This window comes from Calidris pugnax, unplaced genomic scaffold (genome assembly GCF_001431845.1).
Source record: "Calidris pugnax isolate Ruff unplaced genomic scaffold, ASM143184v1 scaffold7, whole genome shotgun sequence".
In the NCBI taxonomy this organism is placed as follows: Eukaryota; Metazoa; Chordata; class Aves; order Charadriiformes; family Scolopacidae; genus Calidris; species Calidris pugnax.
Window position 1 is genome coordinate 702,224 of NW_015090762.1, and position 12,146 is coordinate 714,369.

The 12,146-nt window shown below is 57.5% G+C and overlaps 1 protein-coding gene across 1 annotated transcript in view; it reads left to right on the plus strand.

Annotated features, from left to right (window-relative positions):
- Nucleotides 1-1,837, plus strand: part of SLC35E4 (solute carrier family 35 member E4) — a 4,279-nt gene extending 2,442 nt beyond the window's left edge. The window contains exon 3 of the mRNA XM_014940643.1: nt 1-1,837. Within this exon, the coding sequence (XP_014796129.1) occupies nt 1-419 (419 nt within the window). The 3' untranslated portion in view covers nt 420-1,837.
- The last annotated feature ends 10,309 nt before the right edge of the window (nt 1,838-12,146 follow it).

Below are 12,146 nucleotides of genomic sequence, written 5' to 3' on the forward strand. Positions count from 1 at the left end.
TGCAGGAGGACCGTCTGGACGCCCTGTCCCTGCTCTGCCTGACCTCCCTGCCCAGCTTCTGCCTGCTCTTCGGGGCGGCCGTGGCGCTGGAGCTGGGTCCCTCCTGGGAGGGCGTCCTGGGCTACGACAGCACCCTCTGGGCCTGCGTCCTGCTCAGCTGCCTGGGCTCCGTCCTCTACAACCTGGCCACCTTCTGCGTCCTCTCCCTCACCTCCGCCCTCACCGTCCACGTCCTGGGCAACGTCACCGTGGTGGGCAACCTGCTCCTCTCCCGCCTGCTCTTCGGCAGCCACCTGAGCGGGCTCAGCTACCTGGGCATCGGGCTGACGCTGGCCGGCATGTTCATGTACCAGCAGCCGGACCTCATCGCCGCGCGCTGGGGGGCACGGCCGCGGCAGGGACACCCCCGCGGGGAGTGAGGGCCACCGGGGATGGGGCGGACAGGGAGCCGGGGGGTGCACGGGTGTGCTGGTGTGCACGGTGTCATGCATACGTGTGCTGGGGTGCACACACGTGTTCATGGTCCTGTGTGCACGGCTGTGTGCGTGCACATGTGCTGGTGTGCACGGCACTGTGTACACACACGTGTGCTGGTGATCATGGTCCTGTGTGCACAGCTGTGTGCGTGCACGTGTGCTGGTGTGCACGGCACTGTGTACACACACGTGTGCTGATGTTCGTGGTCCTGTGTGCACGGCTGTGTGTGTGCAAATGTGCTGGTGTGCACGGCACTGTGTGCACACACATGTGCTGGTGATCATGGTCCTGTGTGCGTGCACGGCACTGTGTACACACACGTGTGCTGATGTTTGTGGTCCTGTGTGCACACACGTGTGCTGGTGTGCATGACTCTACGTGTGCATGTGTGTGCTGGTGTGCATGGCACTGTGCACACGGGAGTGTGCTGATTTGCACAACTCTGTGCACACGTGTGCTGGTGTGTACGAATCTGTGTGTAGGTGGGCTGGTTTGCACATGTGTGCCGGTGTGCACGGCTCTGTGCACACGTGTGCTGCTGTGCATGGCACTGTGCACATAGGATTGTGCTGGTGGGCACAGCTGTATGCGCACATGTGTGTCAGTGTGCATGGCACTGTGCACGCGGGTGCGCTGATGTTCACAGTCCCGTGTGCTCATGTGTGTGCTGGAGTGCACAGCATTGTGTGTACGTGTGCTGGTTTGCACAGCTGTGTGCACACATACATGCCGGTGTGCATGGCTCTGTGTGGACACGGGTGTGCTGGTGTGCACAGCTCTGTGTACATACTTGTTTTCTGGTGTGTACGAGTCTGTGTGTATGTGGGCTGGTTTGCACACGTGTGCTGGTGTGCATGGCTCTGTGCACACATGTGTTGTGTGTGGAGCTCTATACACACGTGTTGGTGTGCAGAGCTGCATGTGCACATCTACTGACGTGCATGGCACTCTGCATCTATGTGCTGGTGTGCACAAGTGTATTGTGGTGCGCACAGCTCTGTGCACAGATGTGTTGATGTGCACGGGCTCTGCATGTGCAAGAGGGTCTGGTCACAGCTCTGTGTGCACGAGCACACGTCTGGTTGTGCTCAGGCTCTGCAAGTGTGAGTGGATCCTTATGTGTGGCTCTGCGTGCGTAGGGGCACGAGCATGTGAGTGTGTGGAGGCTCCGTGTGTGCAAGCAGGTCTCATGCACGTGGGCACATGTACATTGGTAAAGGCCCTGTATGTATGTATGGGTGTTATTTTGTTTTGTTTTGTTTTGTTTTGTTTTGTTTTTTTGTTTGTTTGTTTGGGTTTTTTGAGGTTGGACTCGATGATCTCAGAGGTCCCTTCCAACCACGGTGATTCTGTGATTCTGTGTGAGTGTGTCTGTGTGCACGGCTCTGCGTGTGAGTGGGCACGCGTGTGCTGTGCACACAGCTTCGATGGGTTTTTTTGTTTTGTTTTTTTGCTTTTTTGTTTGTTTGTTTGGGTTTTTTGAGGTTGGACTCGATGATCTCAGAGGTCCCTTCCAACCACGGTGATTCTGTGATTCTGTGTGAGTGTGTCTGTGTGCACGGCTCTGCGTGTGAGTGGGCACGCGTGTGCTGTGCACACAGCTTCTGTGTGTGCAAGTGTGTTGCTACGTGTGCACAGCCTGATGTGAGGTGTGCACACCTGTGTTGGCGTGCACAGATTCTGCCCGAGCAAACACATGTCTGAGCATGCACAGCTCTGTGTGCACGTGTGTGTGTGTGTGCGCGTGTGTGTGCAGGCTGATGGTCCCGCTGTGCACGCAGGCTCCATGCGTGTGAGCAGGTATCTCTGTGTGTGTGCATGTGTGCTTGTGCACATGCGTGTGTGTCACTACTGAGCTCTGCTGGCTGGAGTGAGCCCGGGGCTGTGTGCACGCACAGTTCTCGTGGCCGAACAAGATGCCCCGGGGTCGGGGTGGGTGAGTGTCCCCTCTCCTGTCCCCAACCCCACCGTGTCGTGCCGATCCTCTGGGGCTGCTGGTGGTTCTCCCGACGTTGTCACCGACCCCACTGTGCCATCCCGGCCACCGCGGCCCCGGTCCTGTCCCTCTCCCTGTGCCGTGGCTGGAGCAGAGAGCAGAGACGGCGAGAGCCCGGCAAAGGGGCCGGGGAGGGCTGGGAGCCGCCCGCCATCGCTGCGGATGGGTGCTGGGCTGCGGCAGGGCACACGCTCACCTTGGCAAAGGGACATCCCAGCGTGTGTGTGCCCTGGCACAAGCGTGTGTGCACGCCCCAATGGGCACACTGGCACCACCGCATCCATGGTGGCTGCCGCCGCGCTCACCGTCGCGGCACCGGGGCCGAAGGACCCAGCTCTGATTGCACTTGTCCCGAAATAAAGCTCTATTTTTGTCGTACTCCACCCTCGGCTCCCGGGTGATGTCCCCCCCCGAAGCACACGCCGGCGTCGTGGCAGGACAGGAGAAACCACCTGCCAACGGGAAGGGAAACTGAGGCACAGAAATGCCTCGGGAAGCCCCAGTTTCCTGGGGAAGCTGAGGTTGCCCTGCCCACCATGGCCGGTGTCCTCATGCAGGGACAGCCAGGGTTTAGCAGCCCTGGGGCTGGCACTGGGACCCCGCACAGGACACGGGAGGGACGCGGTGACAGGGAGAGGAGTCACCGGCCACGTGTCCAAGGAAGGGCCGGTCCTGCTGGGAGCCAGCACTGGTCACCCACAGTGCGGCTTCGCCCTGCCCCGGGGCAGCGTGACACCAGGGAGCATCCTGTCCCCTGGCGTCACCCCTCTGGCCCCTCTCCAGCCCGGTGACTCAGGTCACCCCACCGGCACAGCCCGCTCCCCCCAGCAACACCCCGCTCGCTCCCGCCCTCTTTCCCAAACAGCGATTTTCTTCCACTCAGGACGGCCAGTTTTGAGGTCACTTCCCAAAGTGTCCCGGGAACGGCTCCGTCCCCAGCAGGTGGCCAAGGCAGGGCCACTGCTGTGTCCCGGTGTGGCCACCGCCTCTGTCACCTTTGCTGGGGCCACAAAGGACTCAAAGGGCCCCGAGTTATCGGGGAGCGGCCCCTGCTCCGGCCACGAGCGCAGCCGCCTGTTTGCTCTCGGGGCTCACGTTTCAGAGGCTTTTCCGTAACGGGGAGGGTTGAAAGTGGTTTTGGTTTTCCCATTCCTTTCCAAACCCAGTCTCTCTGCGGCTCCGGGGACTGGGCTGGGGAAAAAAAAAATCCCCTCCCGGGCGTTCCTGAGACCCCCCACCCACGCTGTCCCCTGCCAGGGGACGGGGGGAGCAGAACCTGTGAACCAGCCTGCCTGTGGCATCGCTGCGATGAGGAGCCCTTCCCCGGGGAGCGCCCACCCCTCCCGGCCCCTTGACTCATTTGCTGGCACCAGGATCTCCCCGGATCCCGCCTGCATCCACCGCTTTGCCTGGTTTCAGCGTTTCCTGGTGCCAGCCCCGTGCCCTGCTGCTCCACAGCCACCGTGGCCGGTGTCCCTGAGCAGGCTGGTGCGGGGGTCCCGTGGGCAGCCTTGGTGCTGGGGCCGGGGGTTTTGGCAGTGGTGGGCAGGCTGGCCTGGCGTGGTGGCCCTCTCTCCGGGTATTTCAGGCCATGATCTCAGCAGGGTGGCATCCCTCCGCTCCGGCCATCCCTCCGGAGGATCGTGTTTCCCATGGGCATGAGGGCAGCTGCTGGGCAAGGGTCCAGCATCCGTGGGTGGGTGGGGAGCAGACCGGGACACCTCTGTGCCATGGCAGAGACCTTTCTGGAGAGCAGACCCCACCCTCTGGAGAGGACAAGCCCCAGCAGGAGCACTGGAGGATGGGGACAGCCCTCACATGGGGATGTGTATCCCCACGGCTCAGCCTCCTGGCAGCCCAGCCCCGTGCTGGGCTCTGGTTCCCCTTGTCCCTGGCTCCCTGGGCCTGGTCTGGCAGAATCCCAAACTGGCAGGGGTTGGCAGGGACCTCTGAAGATCATCCAGTCCAACCCCTGCCACAGCAGGTCCACCCAGAGCAGGTCCCACAGGAATGCGTCCAGGTGGGTTTGAATGTCTCCAGAGAAGGAGACTCCACCACCTCCCTGGGCAGCCTCTTCCTGGGCTCTGCCACCCTCACAGCAAAGTTTTTCCTCATATTTCGATGGAATTTCCTGTGTCCCAGTTTGTTCCTGTTGCCCCTTGTCCTGTCACCAGGCACCCCTGCGAAGAATCTGGTCCCATCCTCTTGCCACCTGCCCTTTAGCTCTTGCTCAGCATCGATGAGATCCCCTCTCAGTCTGCTCTTCTCCAGCTGAACAGCCCCAGGTCCCTCAGCCTTTCCTCAGCAGAGATGCTCCAGTCCCTCATCATCTTTGTAGCCTCCACTGGACTCTCTCTAGCCATTCCCTGACCTTCTGGAACCGGGAAGCCCAGCACTGGATCCAGTGCTCCAGATGGGGCCTCCCCAGGGCAGAGCAGAGGGGCAGGATGACCTCCCTCCACCTGCTGGTCATGTTCTTTTTAATGCCCCCCAGGAGACCATTGGCCTTCTTGGCCACAAGGGCCCATTGCTGGCTCATGGGGAACTTGTTGTCCACCAGGACTCCCAGGTCTTGCTCTGCAGAGCTGCTCTCCAGGAGGTCAGCCCCAACCTGTACTGGGTTCCTATCAAGGTGCAGGACTCTGCACTGGCCCCTGAAGCCCCTGCAGCTCTTGTACCCCCAAATGTGGGGCCTTTCCTTGCCCATGCATTTCTTCTGTTTAAATAACACCCAAGCGTGGGCAGTCTGTGAGGGTCTTGTAACCCCCGTTATGGTTTGAGGAACCCACAACAATTTATTGTCCTTTAGGCAATTATTCTGTCACCCCATGACCCCTCCCCACCCAGGAAGGGGAATTGGGAAAAAACAAGGAAACCCAAGGGTTGAGATATAAACAGATTTAATAGAATCAGACTAGATAATTGACATCAATAACACTAAAGAATCACTATGGATCCCGATACCAATATAAAACACCCCAGGACTGTCCCCAGCCCACTCCCCAGCAGAAGCCGTGCACTCCCTGCAGGCACAGCCAGTGTGGGACCCTGCGAGCGCTGGGGCTTCGGGAGGGAGGGAAGGGCTCAGGGCTCTGGCACCGGGACAAGGAGTTCCCAGAATCACAGTTGACAAGGGAGAGAGAACTTCTCAGCAAACTTTCCAATTTCTATGGAACGTGCCATTCATGGTATGAAATTAACCCTGTTGGCAGCTTGGGTCAAGTGCCCAGGTCTCACTCCTCCTCATCCCTGCACCTGAAGAGCTGGAAAACACCAAGACCTTGAATCCCACATCCCAGAGCTGGCTGTAAAGGAAATATTGTCACAAATTCAGACACTGGTGTCTTCTAGGAGTGCAGTTTTCCCAGGCATTAGAAGAGAAACTAGTCCTGTGTCACTCAAACCAGGACACGGGTGCTGCCGTCAGGTTTCTGTGCTCCTGAACACACGGAGGGGACAGGAGATGCAAGGAGGGGTGAGAGCGCCCACCCCTCCCGGCCCCTTGACTCATTTGCTGGCACCAGGATCTCCCCGGATCCCGCCTGCATCCACCGCTTTGCCTGGTTTCAGCGTTTCCTGGTGCCAGCCCCGTGCCCTGCTGCTCCACAGCCACCGTGGCCGGTGTCCCTGAGCAGGCTGGTGCGGGGGTCCCGTGGGCAGCCTTGGTGCTGGGGCCGGGGGTTTTGGCAGTGGTGGGCAGGCTGGCCTGGCGTGGTGGCCCTCTCTCCGGGTATTTCAGGCCATGATCTCAGCAGGGTGGCATCCCTCCGCTCCGGCCATCCCTCCGGAGGATCGTGTTTCCCATGGGCATGAGGGCAGCTGCTGGGCAAGGGTCCAGCATCCGTGGGTGGGTGGGGAGCAGACCGGGACACCTCTGTGCCATGGCAGAGACCTTTCTGGAGAGCAGACCCCACCCTCTGGAGAGGACAAGCCCCAGCAGGAGCACTGGAGGATGGGGACAGCCCTCACATGGGGATGTGTATCCCCACGGCTCAGCCTCCTGGCAGCCCAGCCCCCTGCTGGGCTCTGGTTCCCCTTGTCCCTGGCTCCCTGGGCCTGGTCTGGCAGAATCCCAAACTGGCAGGGGTTGGCAGGGACCTCTGAAGATCATCCAGTCCAACCCCTGCCACAGCAGGTCCACCCAGAGCAGGTCCCACAGGAATGCGTCCAGGTGGGTTTGAATGTCTCCAGAGAAGGAGACTCCACCACCTCCCTGGGCAGCCTCTTCCTGGGCTCTGCCACCCTCACAGCAAAGTTTTTCCTCATATTTCGATGGAATTTCCTGTGTCCCAGTTTGTTCCTGTTGCCCCTTGTCCTGTCACCAGGCACCCCTGCGAAGAATCTGGTCCCATCCTCTTGCCACCTGCCCTGTAGCTCTTGCTCAGCATCGATGAGATCCCCTCTCAGTCTGCTCTTCTCCAGCTGAACAGCCCCAGGTCCCTCAGCCTTTCCTCAGCAGAGATGCTCCAGTCCCTCATCATCTTTGTAGCCTCCACTGGACTCTCTCTAGCCATTCCCTGACCTTCTGGAACCGGGAAGCCCAGCACTGGATCCAGTGCTCCAGATGGGGCCTCCCCAGGGCAGAGCAGAGGGGCAGGATGACCTCCCTCCACCTGCTGGTCATGTTCTTTTTAATGCCCCCCAGGAGACCATTGGCCTTCTTGGCCACAAGGGCCCATTGCTGGCTCATGGGGAACTTGTTGTCCACCAGGACTCCCAGGTCTTGCTCTGCAGAGCTGCTCTCCAGGAGGTCAGCCCCAACCTGTACTGGGTTCCTATCAAGGTGCAGGACCCTGCACTGGCCCCTGAAGCCCCTGCAGCTCTTGTACCCCCAAATGTGGGGCCTTTCCTTGCCCATGCGTTTCCTCTGTTTAAATAACACCCAAGCGTGGGCAGTCTGTGAGGGTCTTGTAACCCTCATTATGGTTTGAGGAACCCACAACAATTTATTGTCCTTTAGGCAATTATTCTGTCACCCCATGACCCCTCCCCACCCAGGAAGGGGAATTGGGAAAAAACATGGAAACCCAAGGGTTGTGATATAAACAACTTTAATAGAATCAGACTAGATAATTGACATCAATAACACTAAAGAATCACTATGGATCCCGATACCAATATAAAACACCCCAGGACTGTCCCCAGCCCACTCCCCAGCAGAAGCCGTGCACTCCCTGCAGGCACAGCCAGTGTGGGACCCTGCGAGCGCTGGGGCTTCGGGAGGGAGGGAAGGGCTCAGGGCTCTGGCACCGGGACAAGGAGTTCCCAGAATCACAGTTGACAAGGGAGAGAGAACTTCTCAGCAAACTTTCCAATTTCTATGGAACGTGCCATTCATGGTAAGACAATCACAGTTGTCAAGGGAGAGAGAACTTCTCAGCAAACTTTCCAATTTCTATGGAACGTGCCATTCATGGTATGAAATTAACCCTGTTGGCAGCTTGGGTCAAGTGCCCAGGTCTCACTCCTCCTCATCCCTGCACCTGAGGAGCTGGAAAACACCAAGACCTTGAATCCCACATCCCAGAGCTGGCTGTAAAGGAAATATTGTCACAAATTCAGACACTGGTGTCTTCTAGGAGTGCAGTTTTCCCAGGCATTAGAAGAGAAACTAGTCCTGTGTCACTCAAACCAGGACACGGGTGCTGCCGTCAGGTTTCTGTGCTCCTGAACACACGGAGGGGACAGGAGATGCAAGGAGGGGTGAGAGCTCTGAAGCCGGTGAGTGGCGGTGGCAAGGACAAGTGGCACCTCCATAAGCTCTGAAGCTGGGGACTGGCGGTGGCAAGGACAAGTGGCACCTCCATGTGCTTGGTGCCACCATGCTGGAGGTGCTGGCTACTGAGGAGCTCCAGGTGAAGCGTGAAAATCTATTTCTTCTGGGTCTGCTGTTAAAACACTGCGGGAACCTCCCTCTGTGGTGGCGATGGAGCGTGCTGGGGACCGCGCTGTGAGCTGCTGCCCGTGCCAGAGGAGCAGCGAGTCTCTGTGTGAGGGAGAGGAGATCTGGGGTGGCTTTACTGCCTGCCCGCCGGGTGCCCTGGAGCACAGGATGGAAATTTTCCGTGTTTCAGGCCAGGGGATTAGCTGCTGCCGGCGGGGATGTGGGAGGCTTTACTGCGTCGGCAGAGAGGGACACGGGACCCGCAGCTGGGAGTTGGCAAGGACAAACGCTCGCTAAGCTGGGGAGCCAAAACCAGTAGATGACATCCTTCCCTCATAGGCCAGGCCATGGTCTTCAGCCTGCCATGTCACAGTCCTCAAATGGTGTCAGGGACCCTCCTGGCTCTCGAGCTGAAATTATGGCAAAGCCTTTTTTAGGGTAGACATTAAGAAAAATGCGTTCTCCCTGGCAGGACAGCCCAGCCCGAGGACAGACATGAAGAGTGCAATGTCTAGCAGTGGAGGACAATGTCTGAGGATGCTTGGAGCAGCCCAGGCCCAGTTGGATGACAGGAGATGGACAGGACTCCCTTCCAGCCCCATGTTCTCTGCTTTGGCACCCAAACAAACCCTCCAGAACTTGCTCTTAACCATTATGGGGTGGGCTGACTTTACTGGGGACATTATTGCTCTCTCTGTGGCCCAGGCTCACTGCTCTGCACCAAGAAGGCTGTTGACTGCCTGAGTTTCTAAACGATGAAACCACATGAGCTGAAAGACATTTTTAAAGTCATATACTTTTTTTTTGGTAACGTAACTTTACATCATAAAGCAGGGGTCCAAGATACAAGTGTTTAAGGTGGTTGTAATGGTCTGCTGTGGGCATAACATGAAAGCGCTATATCAGAACTTAAGTGCTCCACAGGCTGTTGTGACCCACCGATGGTGCCTTAGTGGCTCCTTAAGCCAGGCGAGAGCTTGGTCCACTGGGTTTGGGGGTCAGGTGGAGGTGTCTTACCTGGGTTCTGATGGATGGCTGTGAAGACAGAGTTCTTCAAGAAAGGGATGGCAGCAGCATCACCACTCTCTTCCTCCCACTTCTCTTGGGAGTTCAAACTGAGATGCTCACCCTCCATGGCGAGCTGCAGCCATGCCCATGCTTGGCTCTGCACCCCACTGCGCTGGATCTGGACTCCCATCCAACCTGCCAGCTTGGCCTTGGACCTGCCTCATCACCACGGATTTGCCAGGCAGTCAGGATTTCAGCAACACTCAATCCACCTCCAAATACATGAAGCCCTGGTGTCCCTCGGAGGGTCTGTGCCTGGGACCCAGCCAGTGGTGGCACACAAGATCTATGGGACCTGCTAGGTTCTCCTCGTGTGCAACTGTAAAGCTGGAGTAGAGAGGGATGGGGATGTGTCTACAGTCACCAACTGCACCCATAGCTGGTCAGAGACCCACCAAGGTGACGGTCACACAGCACACAGGGCTCCTCCAAGAGGTCTGCCATGTCTCCAGTGCTCTCTGTGATACCCATGCACCCAACCAGCTGTCCCTTTCCTTTAACGTTTCTGTTTTCCAAGAGGAATTTCTTACATGTCCATGAGAAGTTGGGTCTTTGTTCTGCTACTAGAAGGTGTTTTGGGAGAAAAGTAATACACACAAGGGAGGCGAAACTCCTTGTCACCCACCACAGCTATCACCTGAGCTGCTTTGAGACCTGCAGGGGCCTGGTTTGCCAGGTTGCAATGTACCATTGGTGGCACAGAGAATCACAGAATCATTCAGGTTGGAAAAAACCCTTAAGACCATTGAGTTCAACCATCAACCTAACACTGCCAAATACACCACTAAACCTTGTCCCTCAGTGTCATGTCTACATGTCCTTTAAACACCCTCAGGAATTCAACCACTTCTCTGGGCAGCCTGTTCCAAGGCTTGACAACCCTTTTGGTGAACAAATTGTTCCAATATCCATCCTAAACCTCCCCTGGTGCAACTTGAGGCTGTTTCCTCTTGTCCCACTGCTGTTTGGGATAAGAGAACGAACCCCACCTTGCTACAACCCCTCACATCTACTGGGGCTGTGGAACCCCCTCATGCTGACCCAGGGGCTGTGGGACCCCTCACACACACGCACCAGCACGGGGACCCCCACTCCCACCTGAGATAGGTCTGTTATTGCCATCAAGACAGAGCTGCTGGAGCTGAAAACTTCACGCTGTGATAAACCAGAATTGAGACATGGTTTGCTGCTGAGCGATGCTGAAGTGTGTCCAGAGCAGGCTTCTAGTCTATAACAACACGATGACCTCGCCGCAGCGATTCTGACTGACAGCAGGTTTCCTTTCATTTCTCCCACCTCGACTTCCCAGCCCACCAGACGTAAACAGGGTTCTTTCTGAGCAGCTCACCCAAATAACCTCAGATCTTCCAAGGGAGGCCAAAGCACTTTCTGAAAAAGGGGTGGGGAATCATCTGGGGGAAGAGAAAGGGTCAGATCACAGAAAGCAGGACCTCCTTGGGTTCCTCCCAGACGGGGATGCTGGAGCCCGCACTGCTCCTGCCCTCTCCGGAATGCAGCAGATGACTGAACTTAGGGCTGCTCTCTCAAAACCCAAAGTCGTATCCCAGTTAGGAAAAACAAACGTTGGTAACGCTCCAAATACCCTGAGTCACAGCTAGTTTCTGTCCTCTGAGAAGCACAGTTTGTGCTGGAATAAAACAACACCCTCTAAAACACGTGACGGTTTCCGAGTTACTGTCAGAACCCCAATATAAATGATGTGTGAAAACCAACTGTGGTGAGTTTATTTATAGCAAACCCCACTACTCACTGGTTGTATGGCAAATCCCCTGCTCTCTCAGTGGCAGGGACTTCATGCTCCAGCCCCCTTAGACGAGAAGAGTCTATTTCCAATGCTCTGGCATGGATCTGGAAGGACTGCCGTTGGCTTTCCCTGGGTTTCTTGCCAAGAGATCACAACAGCTTATTTGTACTCAGAGCAGCATCATTGCTCTTACTTCATCTTCATAAACATTGGGACTCATCCCCGAAGGAGAGATGATCATTTGGAGCCTGTTGAAGCCGCAGAGCTTGTGTTGGTGCTGGATGAGCTGCTGCCAGAAGCCGTTGTTGGGTTGTACGATGGGATGGCAGGACTTGATCCAGGCAAGGGTGCCCACCAGGGACATGGAGTAGTGCTTCAGGAGGTAGGACAAGCAGATGGTGGGACCTGCTCACCTGGCAGAGCAGTGGAGCAGTGTCCATCCCCTGGGTGTTGCCACGCTGTGGATCTTAGCTGCCATGGAGTCACAGCAGCTGGAGATGTGGATGGTGGGGGCATCCATCACTGGGACGTGCAGGTACTTGACGTCAGGACAGAGGGTGTTCACCACCTCCAGGGAGATGTTAATGGTGCTGACGTGGTGGGTGAAGAGCAGGAGGTGGCTGTTGGTGGCCACCATGTCACCGAGGTAGAGGTTGGAGGTGATCCAGGGTGCCGGGGCAAGGCCAGGAGGGCTCCAGAGCCACTGCCATTGGGGTGCGCTGGTTGTGCCTAGAAATACATGTAGAAGCACAGCTGTCCCTGTCCCCCGCTGGGCCCCACTGCCCAGCAGCCCTGGGGGGTCGGGGAGTGGTGGTGGGGCCGGGCTGGGCCGCCCATGGCAACCGTCACCGCACACACGACTGCGGGCGGCAGGGGCCATGGAGGAGCAGGGCGGCACGCGGCCTCGCATCACCTTCTTCCCACCGCCCCAGAGCCGGCAGCTCACTGGGCCTCGG